The sequence below is a fragment of the Salvelinus fontinalis genome, chromosome 4, assembly GCF_029448725.1.
Source record: "Salvelinus fontinalis isolate EN_2023a chromosome 4, ASM2944872v1, whole genome shotgun sequence".
Taxonomy (NCBI): Eukaryota; Metazoa; Chordata; class Actinopteri; order Salmoniformes; family Salmonidae; genus Salvelinus; species Salvelinus fontinalis.
The window spans coordinates 63,969,047-63,992,739 of NC_074668.1; the positions used below are offsets into that span (position 1 = coordinate 63,969,047).

Sequence of the window (23,693 nt, forward strand, 5' to 3'; positions counted from 1 at the left end):
TTTGGGCCTAGAATATAATTTTGTCCAGTTAAAGGAATTGAGAATGATCATTTGCATCGGGGACGTTTCCTTATTAAATCAGCCCAAGCCCCTGTTATCCTGCTTAGAGGATAAGCACTTATTGGGTTAAAAGCTCATCTCGCATGGTTTATTTTAAATATACGCTTCAAACTCGCTCTTGTGTAAAAGAAAATAACACGGTGCTCTCTCTCCCTCTCCCTCTCTCTCTCTCTCTCGCTCTCTCTCTCTCTCTCTCTCTCTCTCTCTCTCTCTCTCTCTCTCTCTCTCTCTCTCTCCCTTTCCCTCTCTAATTTTCTTTCTCTCTCTCCGGTATCAATATTGTATTGAGTTTGTATTTGTGGCCCTTTATTTGAGAACTGTGCAGTAGGTCTCCAGATCCTACAGTCTTTTTCTGGAATGGTGCCCTCCAAATAATGATAAATTACTTGAGCAGTATGCCATTTGCTAATTATATCCATGATTTACTACAGAGCGAGACTTAAATCATTCAATTCAGTCTTGCGTAACAATGCAACAACAACAACAAAAAAAATGGGGGGAAAATGGTTTCCATGTGTATAATCTAAACACGGTATAGCTATATATACACACACAGTACTCGACAAACATGATTTTATTCGGGACTATTTCCAACCACCTTTGCTCTTCACATATGTAGCTGTGACTTATTCAAAAGAAGTGCCAGGAACATTACAATGTCTAAAAGTCAAGCATTTTTGCTTATTGTTTTTTTAATTCCAAATCTGGCTTTGGTTGAAAATATATTGTAATTGCTAACAGGATGCATTTATTGTTAAGATACTGTTAGTCATTTATCTCTCCAAAGGCAAAGGAGATCCACTTTTCTGGCAAAAATCATGATTGCATTTTACCTTTCAAGAATATGCATGAATATTTATATGCACGGTGTATTTATGTCGAGATGTTGTAACTGCATTGTAAGTCAAATTATGCAACTACCACTATACTACTACCGTGATATACAGACACATGTTTTCCATATGTACATTCTTGCTCATTTGTGTCAGTTAAAGTCTGCTTTAGTTTCATATGAAGGGACTGCGTCTTCCACTATTTGCTCCAAATAGCCATAGAGCCATTCAACTGGGACGGAATGGAGCGCTTCTCCTCTGTGAATGGTGATTTATGATAAACTGCAAATAGAGAACATCCTAGAAATCACTGTCTCATCGCCAAGGCAGAGGCCTGTCAGCGAACAAGGCCAAGAGAGAGAGAGAGACCCCCCCCCCCCACCCCACCATGCAAACAGAGATAACATCGAGACAGTTGTGTTGTCAGTTGAAAATATTATCTCTTGTGGTGGACTGAAAGCAACATATGGTGAAATGGTTTTTATTGTGTTGACATGAGTGATGGCTCACTTGGCGGAGCTGGATCGAGCTGGATCGACCCGTATTCAGATGCCAATCCCCGAATGGAGCTGAGGAGCTGTTTGCTGAATGCAGAATTCTGTTGAATGTTGGTTATCACTGAGATCATTGTGTTGGCTTTCACTGTTGTTTCCTCTCTTATTCATGTCCTGTCTCTCTCTCTTTTTCTCACTCTATCTATCTATCTATCTTTCTTACAGGAGAGAAACCCTACAGGTGCCCTCACTGCGACTACGCAGGCACCCAGTCTGCCTCACTGAAGTACCACCTGGAGCGCCACCACCGCGAGCGGCAGAATGGCGGCGGCCCCTCCTCCGGACCCGCCACTCTCTCTGAGCACAAGGAAGAGCACGGCAAGGGTGGCGTCTTCGCCCGTCCTGATGTCCTCCGCGGTGTCTTCAAGGGCATGCCCTCCAGCCTGGACTTCAGAGGGGGACCGTTGCACCCCCACCAGTGGGCCCCTCCCGGTATGTTGTCCCCCAGGGAGCGCGAGAGGGACAGAGAGCGAGAGCGTAATGGCCTGGGATCTGACACTCTCTCTGAAAGCATGAAGAGCCCAGAGGGCCCCGCCGCCGCAGACGTCCCCGCCAGCTTCAGAGACCTGGGTCGGGCGTACCAGAGCATGGTGGGAAACGGTGTCAACTTCCAGGGCTCCCTGCAGGCCTTCATGGATAGCTTCGTCCTCAGCTCCCTGAAGAAGGAGAAGGAGATGAGAGAGAGCCACCTGCAGTCCCAGCATTACTTTGAGAGTGGTGAGCCCAAAGCCAAGAGGGCTGATACTGGTGAGGAGAAGGCTGAGGCCAAGCCCTCAACGGGCAAGCCTGGGTCCCAGTACGAGCCTCTGGACCTGTCTGTCAATGTCAAGCCTGAAACGGGCTCTCTGCCTGGCTCCTCTGTCACCTTCCAGGACAACGTGGCCTGGCATGGCTGCCTCTTCTGCTCCTTCACCACCGCCTCTGTCGAGCTGATGGCCCTACACCTGCAGGCCAACCACCTGGGCAAGGCCAAGCAACGCAAGGAGGGCAAGGAGCACCAGGGAGAGCCCTCCTACTTCCTCAAGGCCAGCATGGGCCCAGCCCACCTCCATGACAGAGACAATGACAGAGAGGGGGAGAAGAGCCAGTCAGCCTGGTCCAACCACATGGAGCCCCACGCCAGCATGGGAGCATTCCAGAGTGACTTCTATAAGCAGTATGGAGGCATGTATGATGGCTCCCCAAGGACCCCGGGCCTCCAGGGGTTTGGAGCGACATGCCCTGACCCAGCCCTGGAGCAGCAGAGCCAGGCCAGAGAAACAGCTGGGGATGAGCTCTCAGACAAGGCCTCCTGCGGGGAGCTGGAGGACCAGGCACAGACTGAGGATGAGGAAGGCAGGGCTGGAGAGCGCTGCCACAGCACCGAGTCCTCCTCCGCCCAACCAGAGAGACAGCGACCCCACTCTGACGACGAGGAGGAAGAGGAGGAAGAGGACGGGATGGAGGGGGAAGATGAGGACAGTGCCACCTATCACATGCCGAAGCAGACGCAGGCCGTGTGCCCAGCTAGAGAGGCCCAACGACCAAGGGCCTCCTTGGGCCCTGGGGCCCCTTTCCCTCCCCAGTTCCAGCCTCAGCTGCCCCTGGAGAAGCAGTGGCAGCAGGGCTTGGGTCTCCTTTCATCTCCTGGTGGTTCCCCGGGGCTGCTGAAGCCGGAACATGCCCATCTCGAGCAGCAGATGAACATGCTGTCCGTCCTGAGGGCCTACAGCTCGGAGAACCTCGCAGCGTTCAACGGCCTTGGAAGCGGCTCAAACAGCGGCAGCGGCATCAAGAGACCAGACGCACCCAGTAAGTGAGCCTGACCCTGCCGCATGGCACCGCCTTTGATCTTATTGTCCCTACGTCCACAAACACACAAACAATGCACGCACACACAAACGCACACACACAGAAACCCATTCAATCGTGTGTTTACGTACACTCTCTAACACTACGATATGTACATTTGCCGACACTACGTTTCATACACACACAGCATCACACACACACGTAACTTTGTTCTGAGATTCACAATGAAACTCACACAAAGAAAACGAGATTTGCTCTAAAGTGATTCCAACCTTATTTCAAGCAAGTTTAGAAGCTATTGGAGTGGCGAGTAGCAACAGATTAATCTTTATTACACGTTTATATTAGGGAGACAGTAGTGTCTTCTCCCCCTCCATCCCGGGGAAGGGAATAATCCTGTCTCCCTGAGAGCAGGACCTCAGCTCCCATGTCATCTCAAGCACACGCCGGTTAACTATCTTAGCTCTCATAAAGCCCTCTCCCAAAAGCCCATTACTTTATAAGACCCAAAGATCTATGGGCCTGTGAAAAATGAACTGTCAGCTTTCATGATTCTGTTAAGGTTACAGGCGCTCCTTGAGACTGCTGTTTTTCGGAGTGGCTTTTTTTTTGCAGTTTCGGTGATAAAAATCTTAGGGAAAAGGAATCTTCAAGTTGAGCTCATAGCTCAGCACTGGGCCAGCCAGTGTAGTTGTACGTAGTAGGAAATGTGAACCACATAGTTTAGTCCAGAATTCAACTAGCCATAGCTGGAGGATTCCATCATTGAATATGTCTCTCACTCGCCTCTCATTTTTAAATGACAACATAAATATTAAATATTGCATTTCCTGAATATACTGTAATATTCATTAAATGTCACACACATTCGTTATCCGAGGCGTGTTCTCTAGCAACCTGAATTCATTTAGTGTTAAGGCTGATACCACTGCTCATATTCTACAAATATCGAATGGCAAGACAGATATTTTATTTTGTTAGATAAACAATCCCGTTGCAAATTGATTTAGGATTAACAGACAAAAAAATAGGCCTATTTCCATTAAGATTTCGACATGCTACAAAATACTCAATATATTTACACGAGAAATAGTTTTATGATATGTTTTTGTCTTACTGTTTCCGAAATAATTGAATCAAAGCCCATATTCAAAAGAAATGAATAACAATACTCTTCAGTCAATTGGTTTTCTACTTAGAGGATCAATGTTGTCATCATAAATAGCAGTCAGGTACAACAATCTGGTACACCAGTGGATCGTGAATACGTCACCCATCATAAAGAAATGACACAATTGTCCATGATTAGTTGACCTTTACTGTCATGGAAACTATGTCTGTCATCGTGGAACCTGTTGAATATTTTACCATCTTAGAGGGTCATTCACAGTGATGAAAATGAGTGGCATTTTTACTTTGTAAGTGCTTTTGTGTTGGAATGTCCTCCTTTAACCAAAAGGCATTTGAAATCCACCCTTGTGACGTAGTCGCTTTTCAACAGAACCGAGAATGCCTGACCTTTTTAGATCAGGCTTTGTCTATGGAACAAAGGGCTTTCTTATGTGTATGTTATTGTCCCCTAGCTCGAGTCAGTCTCTCATTGTAATAGGGCCTAGCTGTTGACTATGTATACAGCTCAGCGGCATTGACACTCTTTTATAATCTCTTGACCCAAGAGATAATCCACGAAACATAAGAGATGAATATACACTGAGTGTACAGAACATTAAGGACACCTTCCTAGTATTGAGTTGCCCTCAGAACAGCTTCAATTGGTCGGGGCGTGGACTCTACAAGGTGTCCAAAGCGTTCCACAGGAATGCTGGCCCATGTTGACCCCAACGCTTCCCACAATCGCGTCAAGTTGACAGGATGTCCTTTGGGTGGTGGGCCATTCTTGATACACGCGGGAAACTGTTGAGTGTGAAAAACCCAACAGCGGTGCAGTTCTTGACCAAAACCGGTGCACCTGGCACCTACTACCACACCCCGTTCAAAGGCACTTAAATATTTTGTCTTGCCTATACACCCTCTGAATGGCACGCGTACACCATCCGTGTCTCAATTGTCTCAAACCTCTCTCCTCGCCTTCATCTACACCGATTGAAGTGGATTTAACAGGTGACATCAACAAGGGATCAGGGCTTTCACCTGGATTCACCTGGTCAGTCTGTGTCATGGAAAGAGTTTTGTGATGTTCATGATGTTTTGTACACTCAGTGTATGATGTTAGTGCTCATAGTCAGGTTGTGTGTGTGTGTGTGTGTGTGTGTGTGTGTGTGTGTGTGTGTGTGTGTGTGTGTGTGTGTGTGTGTGTGTGTGTGTGTGCGTGTGCGTGTGTGTGCGTGTGTGTGTGTGTGTGTGTGTGTGTTTGCGTGCATGCGTGAGTGTGTGTGCGTGTGTGACAGTAATCAAGTTCCCTAGCCCCGGCAGGGAGGCTGGGTGGCTAAGTAGCATGTCAGCGTGTCAGAGCCCATGTAGCTGGAGCTCTTCTTGACCCCGTAACACTCACCTCTATTTCACCCCTGCTAAATATTCACCATGCGTCTAGTGTTACACTCACACTGACGTTTACCAGGCACAACAACACCGACCAACAACACCTCGCTAGGCTACATTGGTCTATCAAGCCCTGAGAACCTCCCAAGGAAACCCCTCTAGCCCCCACAACCAGGGGTAGAGAAACAGAAACAGTCACCGGACCAGTCCGAACCCACCTCCCCTCTGTATGTGCTGTGAGTGTTCCGCGGACAGGTCATTCTCAGTTAAAATGCACTCATCCTCTGGTTCTCGGCTAGCTAAGCACAGCTGGATGGAAGTGTGCCAAGCCTGACCCCGCCTCCTTCTCCACCCCCCACAACACTCCGTCTCCTGGCGACATCTGCTCCAGAGACCTCGCAAGTTTGGTTTCCAGAGGTGACAGAAATCCAGTAAACAGTCATTCATAAACCCTTCAGGAAACATTCTCCAAAACTTCACAATGTGTTTCCTGTAGTCAAGTACAGGTGACAGCAGCGCTGTTAGATATGGAGGTCACGGTAGATGCAGGTAACAGGAGATCCTCTCACTGCGTGAATATGTAGAGGGCATGGATAATAGTCACGTCTACCTACCCCATATAAAGTAGCAGAAAGTCTTCCTTAATAAATCCCACTAGCCCCTCCCTTCATCCCCTCCTGATCTCCTTATGGAGGGGTCTTCCATGGGAATTGCAAGGAACATATTCTCCACAGTTATTTGAGGTGGGGGTGGCAAGCCGTCCTGAAAATTCAATTCAGAACTGGCAAAATGTGATTATCTGAAGTGGGTTTGCATTAGGTTTGTATGCAAATAGAGCATAAATCATTAATATCGAAATTCTCGCCTGAATTTGGGCTGTCGAGCACATGGGCTGGGCTCGACAGAGAGCTGAGCGTCGTAAGTGGCTCTCTCTTCATTAGCATGCCCAGAGCTAGGGGTGGGTCCTTCACACACACACACACGCACGCACACACACACACACACACACACACACACACACACACACACACACACACACACACACACACACACACACACACACACACACACACACACACACACACACACACACACACACACACACACACACACACACACACATTTCTCTAAATATATTAATGGCAAATCAACAGTGATCATTCCATTCCCTCTGATATCTCATTTGTACAGAGTGTAGTGTTAAGATTGCTATTGGTCCACTGTGTTGTTGAGGTCAGCCAATGTGGATGTGTTTCACACAGTCATTAGCCACTTGTGATCGAGGCCTATCTAGAGTCATACATGATTAGGCCTGTGCTGTTGTATTACTTAAACAGTACAACATTTAAAAGTTATACAACAGACTGTACATTGTTACAGTGTGCACCTTTCGTTACCACTCACACTCTCTCGTTGGTTGAGATTGGCAGTCTGAAGAGGCAGCGTTGCTGAATGCGAGGGTTAGGACAGGGCTTGGGTGGGCACGCTTAGGTGTTGCTGGGAGAAATAGCATAACTCAAAGTGAAGCACCTCTCACAGGAGAAGGAGAGAGATAGCGACAGAGTGATATATAGAGACCGAAAGCTATGCTCACATCACTTATACGCGTATCTCTGGCTTTCTGCGCACGAGGACACTCTGCGTGTGCCCTGTAGTGTCTGGGCTGCTGTCATTGTGGTTCTTTGTTTGTTGTTGATGATTGTTAGATAAACGGTTATCTTGATTCGCCTGTTTTAGAAAAGTGAACAATTGCTTGTTTGGACAAGTATGATTCAACAACTCAGTGTCACGGTAATAGGAAGTAGAAACGTCTGCTACCACGACCAGGCTTTAGATTTTCCTCTGTCCTCATCTATTGCTAAGCTACAGGGCGGGACTGGCTCGGTGTAGCTAACAGACAGTGTTACAAAGACGAGACTGGCTCGGTGTAGCTAACAGACAGTGTCACAAAGGCGAGACTGGCTCGGTGTAGCTAACGGACAGTGTCACAAAGACGAGACTGGCTCGGTGTAGCTAACAGACAGTGTCACAAAGACGAGACTGGCTCGGTGTAGCTAACGGACAGTGTCACAAAGACGAGACTGGCTCAGTGTAGCTAACGGACAGTGTCACAAAGACGAGACTGGCTCGGTGTAGCTAACAGACAGTGTCACAAAGACGAGACTGGCTGGGTGTAGCTAACAGACAGTGTCACAAAGGCGAGACTGGCTCGGTGTAGCTAACGGACAGTGTCACAAAGACGAGACTGGCTCAGTGTAGCTAACAGACAGTGTCACAAAGGCGAGACTGGCTCGGTGTAGCTAACAGACAGTGTCACAAAGGCGAGACTGGCTCGGTGTAGCTAACGGACAGTGTCACAAAGACGAGACTGGCTCGGTGTAGCTAACAGACAGTGTCACAAAGGCGAGACTGGCTCGGTGTAGCTAACAGACAGTGTCACAAAGACGAGACTGGCTCGGTGTAGCTAACGGACAGTGTCACAAAGACGAGACTGGCTCGGTGTAGCTAACAGACAGTGTCACAAAGACGAGACTGGCTCGGTGTAGCTAACGGACAGTGTCACAAAGACGAGACTGGCTCAGTGTAGCTAACAGACAGTGTCACAAAGGCGAGACTGGCTCGGTGTAGCTAACGGACAGTGTCACAAAGGCGAGACTGGCTCAGTGTAGCTAACGGACAGTGTCACAAAGGGGAGACTGGCTCGGTGTAGCTAACGGACAGTGTCACAAAGGCAAGACTGGCTCAGTGTAGCTAACGGACAGTGTCACAAAGACGAGACTGGCTCGGTGTAGCTAACGGACAGTGTCACAAAGGCGAGACTGGCTCGGTGTAGCTAACGGACAGTGTCACAAAGACGAGACTGGCTCGGTGTAGCTAACAGACAGTGTCACAAAGGCGAGACTGGCTCGGTGTAGCTAACAGACAGTGTCACAAAGACGAGACTGGCTCGGTGTAGCTAACAGACAGTGTCACAAAGACGAGACTGGCTGGGTGTAGCTAACAGACAGTGTCACAAAGACGAGACTGGCTCGGTGTAGCTAACGGACAGTGTCACAAAGACGAGACTGGCTCGGGGTAGCTAACAGACAGTGTCACAAAGGCGAGACTGGCTCGGTGTAGCTAACGGACAGTGTCACAAAGGCGAGACTGGCTCAGTGTAGCTAACGGACAGTGTCACAAAGGGGAGACTGGCTCGGTGTAGCTAACGGACAGTGTCACAAAGGCGAGACTGGCTCAGTGTAGCTAACGGACAGTGTCACAAAGACGAGACTGGCTCAGTGTAGCTCACAGACAGTGTCACTAAAGCGAGACTGGCTCGGTGCTGCTATTCCACTCACATTAGGATGTCCCTAGGGGCAAGGTCACCTGTCATTACCTCAAATTATGATGTTTACTGCTAAGAGTGTACAGTAACTTACTGCTAAGAGTGTACAGTAACTTACTGCTAAGAGTGTACAGTAACTTACCGCTAAGAGTGTACAGTAACATACCGCTAAGAGTGCACAGTAACTTACTGCTAAGAGTGCACAGTAACTTACTGCTAAGAGTGCACAGTATCTTACTGCTAAGAGTGCACAGTAACGTACTGCTAAGAGTGTACAGTAACTTGCTATAAAGAGTGCACAGTAACTTACCGCTAAGAGTGTACAGTAACTTACTGCTAAGAGTGTACAGTAACGTACTATAAAGAGTGCACAGTAACTTACCGCTAAGAGTGTACAGTAACGTACTGCTAAGAGTACACAGTAACTTACTATAAAGAGTGCACAGTAACTTACTGCTAAGAGTGTACAGTAACTTACTGCTAAGAGTGCACAGTAACTTACTATAAAGAGTGCACAGTAACTTACTGCTAAGAGTGCGCAGTAACTTACTGCTAAGAGTGTACAGTAACTTACTGCTAAGAGTGTACATTATCTTACTGCTAATAGTGCACAGTAACTTACTGCTAAGAGTTTACAGTAACTATCTGCTAAGAGTGTACAGTAACGTACTGCTAAGAGTGCACAGTAACTTACTGCTAAGAGTGTACAGTAACTTACTGCTAAGAGTGTACAGTAACTTACTGCTAAGAGTGTACATTATCTTACTGCTAATAGTGCACAGTAACTTACTATAAAGTGTGCACAGTAACATACTGCTAAGAGTGCACAGTAACTTACTGCTAAGAGTGCACAGTATCTTACTGCTAATAGTGCACAGTAACTTACTATAAAGTGTGCACAGTAACATACTGCTAAGAGTGTACAGTAACTTACTGCTAAGAGTGTACAGTATCTTACTGCTAAGAGTGTACAGTAACTTACTGCTAAGAGTGCACAGTATCTTACTGCTAAGAGTGCACAGTAACTTACTGCTAAGAGTGCACAGTATCTTAATATAAAGAGTGCACAGTAACTTACTGCTAAGAGTGCACAGTAACTTACTGCTAAGAGTGTACAGTATCTTACTGCTAATAGTGCACAGTAACTTACTGCTAAGAGTGCACAGTATCTTACTGCTAAGAGTGCACAGTAACTTACTGCTTAGAGTGCACAGTATCTTAATATAAAGAGTGCACAGTAACTTACTGCTAAGAGTGCACAGTAACTTACTGTAAAGAGTGCACAGTAACTTACTGCTAAGAGTGCACAGTATCTTACTATAAAGAGTGTACAGTCACTTAATGCTAAGAGTGTACAGTAACTTACTATAAAGAGTGCACAGTATCTTACTGCTAAGAGTGTACAGTATCTTACTGCTAAGAGTGTACAGTAACTTACTGCTAAGAGTGTACAGTATCTTACTGCTAATAGTATCTTACTGCTAAGTATCTTACTGCTAAGAGTGCACAGTAACTATCTGCTAAGAGTGTACAGTAACGTACTGCTAAGAGTGCACAGTAACTTACTGCTAAGAGTGTACAGTAACGTACTGCTAAGAGTGCACAGTAACTTACTGCTAAGAGTGCACAGTATCTTAATATAAAGAGTGCACAGTAACTTACTGCTAAGAGTGCACAGTAACTTACTGCTAAGAGTGTACAGTATCTTACTGCTAATAGTGCACAGTAACTTACTGCTAAGAGTGCACAGTATCTTACTGCTAAGAGTGCACAGTAACTTACTGCTAAGAGTGCACAGTATCTTAATATAAAGAGTGCACAGTAACTTACTGCTAAGAGTGCACAGTAACTTACTGTAAAGAGTGCACAGTAACTTACTGCTAAGAGTGCACAGTATCTTACTATAAAGAGTGTACAGTCACTTACTGCTAAGAGTGTACAGTAACTTACTATAAAGAGTGCACAGTATCTTACTGCTAAGAGTGTACAGTATCTTACTGCTAAGAGTGTACAGTAACTTACTGCTAAGAGTGTACAGTAATTTACCGCTAAGAGTGTACAGTAACTTACTGCTAAGAGTGTACAGTATCTTACTGCTAAGAGTGTACAGTATCTTACTGCTAAGAGTGCACAGTAACTAACTATAAAGAGTGCACAGTAACTTACTGCTAAGAGTGTACAGTAACTTACCGCTAAGAGTGCACAGTATCTTACTGCTAAGAGTGTACAGTATCTTACTGCTAAGAGTGCACAGTATCTTACTGCTAAGAGTGTACAGTAACTTACCGCTAAGAGTGTACAGTAACTTACCGTTAAGAGTGTACAGTAACTTACTGCTAAGAGTGCACAGTATCTTACTGCTAAGAGTGTACAGTAACTTACCGCTAAGAGTGTACAGTAACTTACCGCTAAGAGTGTACAGTAACTTACTGCTAAGAGTGCACAGTAACTTACTATAAAGAGTGCACAGTAACTTACTGCTAAGAGTGTACAGTCTCTTACTGCTAAGAGTGTACAGTAACTTACTGCTAAGAGTGCACAGTATCTTACTGCTAAGAGTGTACAGTAACTTACTGCTAAGAGTGTACAGTATCTTACCGCTAAGAGTGTACAGTAACTTACTATAAAGAGTGCACAGTATCTTACTGCTAAGAGTGCACAGTAACTTACTGCTAAGAGTGTACAGTAACTTACTGCTAAGAGTGTACAGTATCTTACCGCTAAGAGTGTACAGTATCTTACTGCTAAGAGTGTACAGTATCTTACTGCTAAGAGTGTACAGTAACTTACTGCTAAGAGTGTACAGTAACTTACTGCTAAGAGTGTACAGTAACTTACCGCTAAGAGTGAAAGTAACTTACTGCTAAGATTGCACAGTAACTTACGGCTAAGAGTGTACAGTAACTTACTGCTAAGAGTGTACAGTAACTTACTGCTAAGAGTGTACAGTAACTTACTGCTAAGAGTGTACAATATCTTACTGCTAAGAGTGCACAGTAACTATCTGCTAAGAGTGTACAGTAACTTACTGCTAAGAGTGTACAGTAACTTACCGCTAAGAGTGCACAGTAACTTACTGCTAAGAGTGTACAGTAACTTACTGCTAAGAGTGTACAATATCTTACTGCTAAGAGTGCACAGTAACTATCTGCTAAGAGTGTACAGTATCTTACTGCTAAGAGTGCACAGTAACTTACTGCTAAGAGTGTACAGTATCTTACTGCTAATAGTATACAGTAACTTACTGCTAAGAGTGCACAGTATCTTACTGCTAAGAGTGCATAGTAACTATCTGCTAAGAGTGTACAGTAACTTACTGCTAAGAGTTAACAGTAACTTACTGCTAAGAGTGTACAGTAACTTACTGCAAAGAGTGTACAGTAACTTACTGCTAAGGGTGTACAGTAACTTACTGCTAAGAGTGCACAGTAACTTACTGCTAAGAGTGTACAGTATCTTACTGCTAAGAGTGTCACAAAGGCAAGACTGGCTCAGTGTAGCTAGCGGACAGTGTCACAAAAGCGAGACTGGCTCAGTGCTGCTATGCCACTCACATTAGGATGTCCCTATGGGCAAGGTCACCTGTCACTACCTCAAATTCTGATGTTTACTGCTAAGAGTGTACAGTAACTTACCGCTAAGAGTGTACAGTAACTTACCGCTAAGAGTGCACAGTAACTTACTGCTAAGAGTGCACAGTAACGTACTGCTAAGAGTGCACAGTAACTTACTATAAAGAGTGCACAGTAACTTACTGCGAGTGTACAGTAACTTACTGCTAAGAGTGTACAGTAACTTACCGCTAAGAGTGTACAGTAACTTACTGCTAAGAGTGTACAGTATCTTACTGCTAAGAGTGTACAGTATCTTACTGCTAAGAGTGCACAGTAACTAACTATAAAGAGTGCACAGTAACTTACTGCTAAGAGTGTACAGTAACTTACCGCTAAGAGTGCACAGTATCTTACTGCTAAGAGTGTACAGTATCTTACTGCTAAGAGTGCACAGTATCTTACTGCTAAGAGTGTACAGTAACTTACCGCTAAGAGTGTACAGTAACTTACCGCTAAGAGTGTACAGTAACTTACTGCTAAGAGTGCACAGTATCTTACTGCTAAGAGTGTACAGTAACTTACCGCTAAGAGTGTACAGTAACTTACCGCTAAGAGTGTACAGTAACTTACTGCTAAGAGTGCACAGTAACTTACTATAAAGAGTGCACAGTAACTTACTGCTAAGAGTGTACAGTCTCTTACTGATAAGAGTGTACAGTAACTTACTGCTAAGAGTGCACAGTATCTTACTGCTAAGAGTGTACAGTAACTTACCGCTAAGAGTGTACAGTAACTTACCGCTAAGAGTGTACAGTAACTTACTGCTAAGAGTGCACAGTATCTTACTGCTAAGAGTGTACAGTAACTTACCGCTAAGAGTGTACAGTAACTTACCGCTAAGAGTGTACAGTAACTTACTGCTAAGAGTGCACAGTAACTTACTATAAAGAGTGCACAGTAACTTACTGCTAAGAGTGTACAGTCTCTTACTGATAAGAGTGTACAGTAACTTACTGCTAAGAGTGCACAGTATCTTACTGCTAAGAGTGTACAGTAACTTACTGCTAAGAGTGTACAGTATCTTACCGCTAAGAGTGTACAGTAACTTACTATAAAGAGTGCACAGTATCTTACTGCTAAGAGTGCACAGTAACTTACTGCTAAGAGTGTACAGTAACTTACTGCTAAGAGTGCACAGTATCTTACTGCTAAGAGTGTACAGTATCTTACTGCTAAGAGTGCACAGTATCTTACTGCTAAGAGTGTACAGTAACTTACCGCTAAGAGTGTACAGTAACTTACTATAAAGAGTGCACAGTAACTTACTGCTAAGAGTGTACAGTAACTTACTGCTAAGAGTGTACAGTAACTTACCGCTAAGAGTGTACAGTAACTTACTGCTAAGAGTGTACAGTATCTTACTGCTAAGAGTGTACAGTATCTTACTGCTAAGAGTGCACAGTAACTAACTATAAAGAGTGCACAGTAACTTACTGCTAAGAGTGTACAGTAACTTACCGCTAAGAGTGCACAGTATCTTACTGCTAAGAGTGTACAGTATCTTACTGCTAAGAGTGCACAGTATCTTACTGCTAAGAGTGTACAGTAACTTACCGCTAAGAGTGTACAGTAACTTACCGCTAAGAGTGTACAGTAACTTACTGCTAAGAGTGCACAGTATCTTACTGCTAAGAGTGTACAGTAACTTACCGCTAAGAGTGTACAGTAACTTACCGCTAAGAGTGTACAGTAACTTACTGCTAAGAGTGCACAGTAACTTACTATAAAGAGTGCACAGTAACTTACTGCTAAGAGTGTACAGTCTCTTACTGATAAGAGTGTACAGTAACTTACTGCTAAGAGTGTACAGTATCGTACTGCTAAGAGTGCACAGTAACTTACTGCTAAGAGTGTACAGTATCTTACTGCTAAGAGTGCACAGTATCTTACTGCTAAGAGTGCACAGTATCTTACTGCTAAGAGTGTACAGTATCGTACTGCTAAGAGTGCACAGTAACTTACTGCTAAGAGTGTACAGTAACTTACTGCTAAGAGTGCACAGTATCTTACTGCTAAAAGTTCACAGTAACTTACTGCTAAGAGTTCAAAGTAACTTACTGCTAAGAGTGCAGAGTAACTATCTGCTACGAGTGTACAGTATCTTACTGCTAAGAGTGTACAGTAACTTACTGCTAAGAGTGTACAGTAACTTACTGCTAAGAGTGCACAGTATCTTACTGCTAAAAGTTCACAGTAACTTACTGCTAAGAGTTCAAAGTAACTTACTGCTAAGAGTGCACAGTAACTTACTGCTAAGAGTGTACAGTATCTTACTGCTAAGAGTGTACAGTAACTTACTGCTAAGAGTGTACAGTATCTTACTGCTAAGAGTGCACAGTAACTTACTGCTAATAGTGTACAGTATCTTACTGCTAAGAGTGCACAGTAACTTACTGCTAAGACTGCACAGTAACTTACTGCTAAGAGTGCACAGTATCTTACTGCTAAGAGTGCACAGTATCTTACTGCTAAGAGTGCACAGTAACTTACTGCTAAGAGTGTACAGTAACTTACTGATAAGAGTGTACAGTAACTTACTGCTAAGAGTGCACAGTATCTTACTGCTAAGAGTGTACAGTAACTTACTGCTAAGAGTGTACAGTATCTTACCGCTAAGAGTATACAGTAACTTACTATAAAGAGTGCACAGTATCTTACTGCTAAGAGTGCACAGTAACTTACTGCTAAGAGTGTACAGTAACTTACTGCTAAGAGTGTACAGTATCTTACCGCTAAGAGTGTACTGTATCTTACTGCTAAGAGTGTACAGTATCTTACTGCTAAGAGTGTACAGTAACTTACTGCTAAGAGTGTACAGTAACTTACTGCTAAGAGTGTACAGTAACTTACCGCTAAGAGTGAAAGTAACTTACTGCTAAGATTGCACAGTAACTTACGGCTAAGAGTGTACAGTAACTTACTGCTAAGAGTGTACAGTAACTTACTGCTAAGAGTGTACAGTAACTTACTGCTAAGAGTGTACAATATCTTACTGCTAAGAGTGCACAGTAACTATCTGCTAAGAGTGTACAGTAACTTACTGTTAAGAGTGTACAGTAACTTACCGCTAAGAGTGCACAGTAACTTACTGCTAAGAGTGTACAGTAACTTACTGCTAAGAGTGTACAATATCTTACTGCTAAGAGTGCACAGTAACTATCTGCTAAGAGTGTACAGTATCTTACTGCTAAGAGTGCACAGTAACTTACTGCTAAGAGTGTACAGTATCTTACTGCTAATAGTATACAGTCACTTACTGCTAAGAGTGCACAGTATCTTACTGCTAAGAGTGCATAGTAACTATCTGCTAAGGGTGTACAGTAACTTACTGCTAAGAGTGCACAGTAACTTACTGCTAAGAGTGTACAGTATCTTACTGCTAAGAGTGTCACAAAGGCAAGACTGGCTCAGTGTAGCTAGCGGACAGTGTCACAAAGGCGAGACTGGCTCGGTGTAGCTAACAGACAGTGTCACAAAAGCGAGACTGGCTCAGTGCTGCTATGCCACTCACATTAGGATGTCCCTATGGGCAAGGTCACCTGTCACTACCTCAAATTCTGATGTTTACTGATAAGAGTGTACAGTAACTTACCGCTAAGAGTGTACAGTAACTTACCGCTAAGAGTGCACAGTAACTTACTGCTAAGAGTGCACAGTAACGTACTGCTAAGAGTGCACAGTAACTTACTATAAAGAGTGCACAGTAACTTACTGCTAAGAGTGTACAGTAACTTACTGCTAAGAGTGTACAGTAACTTACTGCTAAGAGTGTACAGTATCTTACTGCTAAGAGTGCACAGTAACTTACTGCTAAGAGTGTACAGTATCTTACTGCTAAGAGTGTACAGTAACTATCTGCTAAGAATTCACCGTATCTTACTGCTAAGAGTGCACAGTAACTATCTGCAAAGAGTGTACAGTATCTTACAGCTAAGTGCATAGTAACTTACTGCTAAGAGTGTACAGTAACTTACTGCTAAGAGTGTACAGTATCTTACTGCTAATAGTATCTTACTGCTAAGTATCTTACTGCTAAGAGTGCACAGTAACTTACTGCTAAGAGAGTACAGTAACTATCTGCTAAGAGTGTACAGTATCTTACTGCTAAGAGCATAGCAACTTACTGCTAACTATCTGCTAAGAGTGTACAGTATCTTACTGCTAAGAGTGCACAGTAACTTACTGCTAAGAGAGTACAGTAACTATATGCTAAGAGTGTACAGTATCTTACTGCTAAGTGCATAGTAACTTACTGCTAAGAGTGCACAGTAACTTACTGCTAAGAGTGTAGAGTATCTTACTGCTAAGTGCATAGTAACTTACTGCTAAGTGCATAGTAACTTACTGCTAAGAGTGTACAGTAACTTACTGCTAAGAGTGTACAGTATCTTACTGCTAATAGTGTACAGTATCTTACTGCTAAGAGTGCACAGTAACTTACTGCTTAGAGTGTACAGTATCTTACTGCTAAGAGTGCACAGTAACTTACTGATAAGAGTCCACAGTAACTTACTGCTAAGAGTGTACAGTATCTTACTGCTAAGAGTGTACAGTAACTTACTGCTAAGAGTGCACAGTAACTATCTGCTAAGAGTGCACAGTAACTTACTGCTAAGAGTGCAGAGTAACTTACTGCTAAGAGTGTACAGTAACTTACCGCTAAGAGTGCACAGTAACTTACTGCTAAGACTGCACATTAACTTACTGCTAAGAGTGCAGAGTAACTTACTGCTAAGAGTGTACAGTAACTTACTGCTAAGAGTGCACAGCATCTTACTGCTAAAAGTTCACAGTAACTTACTGCTAAGAGTGTACAGTAACTTACTGCTAAGAGTGTCCAGTAACTTACTGCTAAGAGTGTACAGTATCTTACTGCTAAGAGTGTACAGTATCGTACTGCTAAGAGTGCACAGTAACTTACTGCTAAGAGTGTACAGTATCTTACTGCTAAGAGTGCACAGTATCTTACTGCTAAGAGTGCACAGTATCTTACTGCTAAGAGTGTACAGTATCGTACTGCTAAGAGTGCACAGTAACTTACTGCTAAGAGTGTACAGTAACTTACTGCTAAGAGTGCACAGTATCTTACTGCTAAAAGTTCACAGTAACTTACTGCTAAGAGTTCAAAGTAACTTACTGCTAAGAGTGCAGAGTAACTATCTGCTACGAGTGTACAGTATCTTACTGCTAAGAGTGTACAGTAACTTACTGCTAAGAGTGTACAGTAACTTACTGCTAAGAGTGCACAGTATCTTACTGCTAAAAGTTCACAGTAACTTACTGCTAAGAGTTCAAAGTAACTTACTGCTAAGAGTGCACAGTAACTTACTGCTAAGAGTGTACAGTATCTTACTGCTAAGAGTGTACAGTAACTTACTGCTAAGAGTGTACAGTATCTTACTGCTAAGAGTGCACAGTAACTTACTGCTAAGAGTGTACAGTATCTTACTGCTAAGAGTGAACAGTAACTTACTGCTAAGACTGCACAGTAACTTACTGCTAAGAGTGCACAGTATCTTACTGCTAAGAGTGCACAGTAACTTACTGCTAAGACTGCACAGTAACTTACTGCTAAGACTGCACAGTAACTTACTGCTAAGAGTGTACAGTATCTTACTGCTAAGAGTGCACAGTAACTTACTGCTAAGACTGCACAGTAACTTACTGCTAAGAGTGCACAGTAACTTACTGCTAAGAGTGTACAGTATCTTACTGCTAAGACTGCACAGTAACTTACTGCTAAGACTGCACAGTAACTTACTGCTAAAAGTGTACAGTATCTTACTGCTAAGAGTGCACAGTATCTTACTGCTAAGAGTGCAGTCCAATCAGAATCCTCAGCCTTAGCACCCTCACCCGACTTTTGCCACATAACCCAGACATTCCAGGGGCATGGAAGGCACTGGCGTTTTCAGCTCGGTGACACGGTCAGGGGTAGCCCCGGCACTAGGGTTAAACAGGGTCAGTCTGTCAGTGTTAATGTTATAGCACTTGACGTGGAGAAGCAGGGCTGCTACACATGAGGATCCAAGGCAAATGTAGCTACTGACGTTAGAATGGCAAGGCGCTGGTGGTATGTCTGCTGTCGAGCATCTTCGGGGAGAAAGGCAGACCGGTGGTGGGTGTAGGGGTGCAGGGAAGTGGGGGTGTAGGGGGGGGGGGTTGTATGTCTCCCCCTCTTGATAATAGTTCATAAGGGCATAACACCCCCTGCTGGAATTGCAGAGGAAGAAGAGGGAGAGAAGGAGGAGACCGAGTGGAAAGAATGAACGAGGGATACTGAGAGGTATTTTTCGAGTGAGAGAAGGAGACGGATCATTGTCTATAACAATATTTCTGGTGAGGAGACGTGTGAATCCACCACGTGGTCCTTTGGGTTTATCAATTTACAAAGCCCCTCAAATGCAGGCGCAGTATGTTCCCGATGCGCGCTGCACAAGTGGCTCATGCCAAGCTCGCACCGCGGGAAGTTCAGGAGGAGGAGGAGGAGGGAAAGAGAGAGAGAAGAAGAAGAAGAAACAGCGAACACAGACACAGATTGCCTGTGTCAGGAACACAAACTATGTAAAAAAAAAAAAAAAAAAAAAAGTCAATGTATTCAAGCCTTCTCTGATATTTTTAGCCCTGAGTACAGTCTCCTCTGACAGCGTCGGTCTGCTAGCCTATGCTCGCAGGAGATTTTTTCGGTTTCTTGTCAGGGGGTTGTAGGGTTGGTTGACTACTTAGTTGTAGCAGTGTTCATGTCACTGGTGGCCAATTATCTCTGTCAAGAGGGAGAGATTTGAAGGCGGCCCTCCCTGTGTGGGACTTGAACCCGCAATCGTAGAGGTTAGACGCAGGGTTGTGGTACTCCAGGGCCTGTCAGCCCCCCTCCACTACTGAGCAGAGCCTGTGTCAAGCTCAGACCAGATTATTAAAAGGATCATATGTGTGGGTCCCTCTGAACAGGTTCTTTAAAGTTATTATGATCATTAAAAACATAATGTGCCTTTCCTTGACTGGGGGATGTCACAGATGTACAGGATCATAGCCGGCATTACAGCTCCGTTACTTTCTCTGTCGAGAAGAAAGCAGGGCTTTGCAGTTCAAACACCTCTCATACTCGCTCTCTGGTTCTCTTTCTGTCTATTTCTCTCTCTCCCTCTCTCTCTCTCTCTCTCTCTCTCTCTCTCTCTCTCTCTCTCTCGCTGTCTCTCTCTCTCTCCGTCTCGCTCTCTGGTTCTCTTTCTGTCTATTTCTCCCTCTCTATTCCCTCTCTATCTATTTCTTTCTATTTCTCACTCTCTTTATTTTTCTCTCATTCTGTCATGCGCACAAACACGCACACATACGCAATCATACATTTGGATGCTGTAGTGAAATACAGTCTCTGAAACACACACACACGCACACACACACACACACACACACACACACACACACACACACACACACACACACACACACACACACACACACACACACACACACACACACACACACACACACACACACACACACACACACACACACACACACACACACACACACACACACACACACACACAGATTAAAGCCTGTGTTCTTTACAGCTTTTTCAATTTGCTGCTCAGTAATTACCAAGCCACCTAATTCATGGACCCATGGACTATTATAGGAAAACAGAGTGAGCGACAGTGATACCAGCATTCCCAGTCAGACTCGAAAGATATTTATATATTTTCTGTGTTTTATTCTTTCCCTAACTGTGTAACCCTCTTAATACACTGCGATAGGATGAAACCTGTTAATTGCCAATAATACTGTCCTCATCAGGTGGCTAATTATCATTAATTTGGTCTTTGTTAGTCTGTTAGTGTACAAACACAGCCACACAGCTCTGACAAGTAGGGAGGGCCGGGTACAAACACAGCCACACAGCTCTGACAAGTAGGGAGGGCTGGGTACAAACACAGCCACACAGCTCTGACAAGTAGGGAGGGCTGGGTACAAACAGCCACACAGCTCTGATAAGTAGGGAGGGCTGGGTACAAACAAAGCCACACAGCTCTGACAAGTAGGGAGGGCTGGGTACAAACAGCCACACAGCTCTGACAAGTAGGGAGGGCTGGGTACAAACAAAGCCACACAGCTCTGACAAGTAGGGAGGGCTGGGTACAAACAGCCACACAGCTCTGACAAGTAGGGAGGGCTGGGTACAAACACAGCACACAGCTCTGACAAGTAGGGAGGGCTGGGTACAAACAGCCACACAGCTCTGATAAGTAGGGAGGGCTGGGTACAAACAAAGCCACACAGCTCTGACAAGTAGGGAGGGCTGGGTACAAACAGCCACACAGCTCTGATAAGTAGGGAGGGCTGGGTACAAACAAAGCCACACAGCTCTGATAAGTAGGGAGGGCTGGGTACAAACAAAGCCACACAGCTCTGACAAGTAGGGGGGGCTGGGTACACACAGCCACACAGCTCTGATAAGTAGGGAGGGCTGGGTACAAACACAGCCACACAGCTCTGATAAGTAGGGAGGGCTGGGTACAAACAGCCACACAGCTCTGATAAGTAGGGAGGGCTGGGTACAAACAGCCACACAGCTCTGACAAGTAGGGAGGGATGCGTACAAACACAGCCACACAGCTCTGACAAGTAGGGAGGGCTGGGTACAAACAGCCACACAGCTCTGATAAGTAGGGAGGGCTGGGTACAAACTGCCACACAGCTCTGACAAGTAGGGAGGGCTGGGTACAAACAGCCCCACAGCTCTGACAAGTAGGGAGGGCTGGGTACAAACAGCCACACAGCTCTGATAAGTAGGGAGGGCCGGGTACAAACAGCCACACAGCTCTGACAAGTAGGGAGGGCTGGGTACAAACAGCCACACAGCTCTGACAAGTAGGGAGGGCTGGGTACAAACAAAGCCACACAGCTCTGACAAGTAGGGAGGGCTGGGTACAAACAGCCACACAGCTCTGACAAGTAGGGAGGGCTGGGTACAAACACAGCACACAGCTCTGACAAGTAGGGAGGGCTGGGTACAAACAGCCACACAGCTCTGATAAGTAGGGAGGGCTGGGTACAAACAAAGCCACACAGCTCTGACAAGTAGGGAGGGCTGGGTACAAACAGCCACACAGCTCTGACAAGTAGGGAGGGCTGGGTACAAACAAAGCCACACAGCTCTGACAAGTAGGGAGGGCTGGGTACAAACAGCCACACAGCTCTGACAAGTAGGGAGGGCTGGGTACAAACACAGCACACAGCTCTGACAAGTAGGGAGGGCTGGGTACAAACAGCCACACAGCTCTGATAAGTAGGGAGGGCTGGGTACAAACAAAGCCACACAGCTCTGACAAGTAGGGAGGGCTGGGTACAAACAGCCACACAGCTCTGATAAGTAGGGAGGGCTGGGTACAAACAAAGCCACACAGCTCTGATAAGTAGGGAGGGCTGGGTACAAACAAAGCCACACAGCTCTGACAAGTAGGGGGGGCTGGGTACACACAGCCACACAGCTCTGATAAGTAGGGAGGGCTGGGTACAAACACAGCCACACAGCTCTGATAAGTAGGGAGGGCTGGGTACAAACAGCCACACAGCTCTGATAAGTAGGGAGGGCTGGGTACAAACAGCCACACAGCTCTGACAAGTAGGGAGGGATGCGTACAAACACAGCCACACAGCTCTGACAAGTAGGGAGGGCTGGGTACAAACAGCCACACAGCTCTGATAAGTAGGGAGGGCTGGGTACAAACTGCCACACAGCTCTGACAAGTAGGGAGGGCTGGGTACAAACAGCCCCACAGCTCTGACAAGTAGGGAGGGCTGGGTACAAACAGCCACACAGCTCTGATAAGTAGGGAGGGCCGGGTACAAACAGCCACACAGCTCTGACAAGTAGGGAGGGCTGGGTACAAACAGCCACACAGCTCTGACAAGTAGGGAGGGCTGGGTACAAACAAAGCCACACAGCTCTGACAAGTAGGGAGGGCTGGGTACAAACAGCCACACAGCTCTGACAAGTAGGGAGGGCTGGGTACAAACACAGCACACAGCTCTGACAAGTAGGGAGGGCTGGGTACAAACAGCCACACAGCTCTGATAAGTAGGGAGGGCTGGGTACAAACAAAGCCACACAGCTCTGACAAGTAGGGAGGGCTGGGTACAAACAGCCACACAGCTCTGATAAGTAGGGAGGGCTGGGTACAAACAAAGCCACACAGCTCTGATAAGTAGGGAGGGCTGGGTACAAACAAAGCCACACAGCTCTGACAAGTAGAGGGGGCTGGGTACAAACACAGCCACACAGCTCTGATAAGTAGGGAGGGCTGTGTACAAACAGCCACACAGCTCTGATAAGTAGGGAGGGCTGGGTACAAACAGCCACACAGCTCTGATAAGTAGGGAGGGCTGGGTACAAACAGCCACACAGCTCTGACAAGTAGGGAGGGCTGGGTACAAACAGCCACACAGCTCTGATAAGTAGGGAGGGCTGGGTACAAACAGCCACACAGCTCTGATAAGTAGGGAGGGCTGGGTACAAACACAGCCACACAGCTCTGATAAGTAGGGAGGGCCGGGTACAAACAGCCACACAGCTCTGATAAGTAGGGAGGGCCGGGTACAAACAGCCACACAGCTCTGATAAGTAGGGAGGGCTGGGTACAAACAGCCACACAGCTCTGACAAGAAGGGAGGGCTGGGTACAAACACAGCCACACAGCTCTGACAAGTAGGGAGGGCCGGGTACAAACAGCCACACAGCTCTGATAAGTAGGGAGGGCCGGGTACAAACAGCCACACAGCTCTGATAAGTAGGGAGGGCTGGGTACAAACAGCCACACAGCTCTGACAAGTAGGGAGGGCTGGGTACAAACACAGCCACACAGCTCTGATAAGTAGGGAGGGCTGGGTACAAACAGCCACACAGCTCTGATAAGTAGGGAGGGCTGGGTACAAACAAAGCCACACAGCTCTGACAAGTAGGGAGGGCTGGGTACAAACAGCCACACAGCTCTGATAAGTAGGGAGGGCTGGGTACAAA

At 45.5% G+C, this 23,693-nt stretch overlaps 1 protein-coding gene across 16 annotated transcripts in view; it reads left to right on the top strand.

Moving 5' to 3' along the window:
• znf536 (zinc finger protein 536) overlaps positions 1-23,693 on the top strand; it is a 189,252-nt gene that overhangs the window by 117,041 nt on the left and 48,518 nt on the right. For all 16 annotated transcript variants that reach the window (XR_008759248.1, XM_055920949.1, XM_055920941.1 and 13 more), the window contains one exon: positions 1,613-3,238. Coding sequence is in view for 15 of the 16 variants with exons in the window: in XM_055920949.1 (XP_055776924.1) it covers positions 1,613-3,238 (1,626 nt within the window). In the remaining variant the exon portion in view is untranslated. The remainder of the gene's footprint in view (positions 1-1,612; positions 3,239-23,693) is intronic.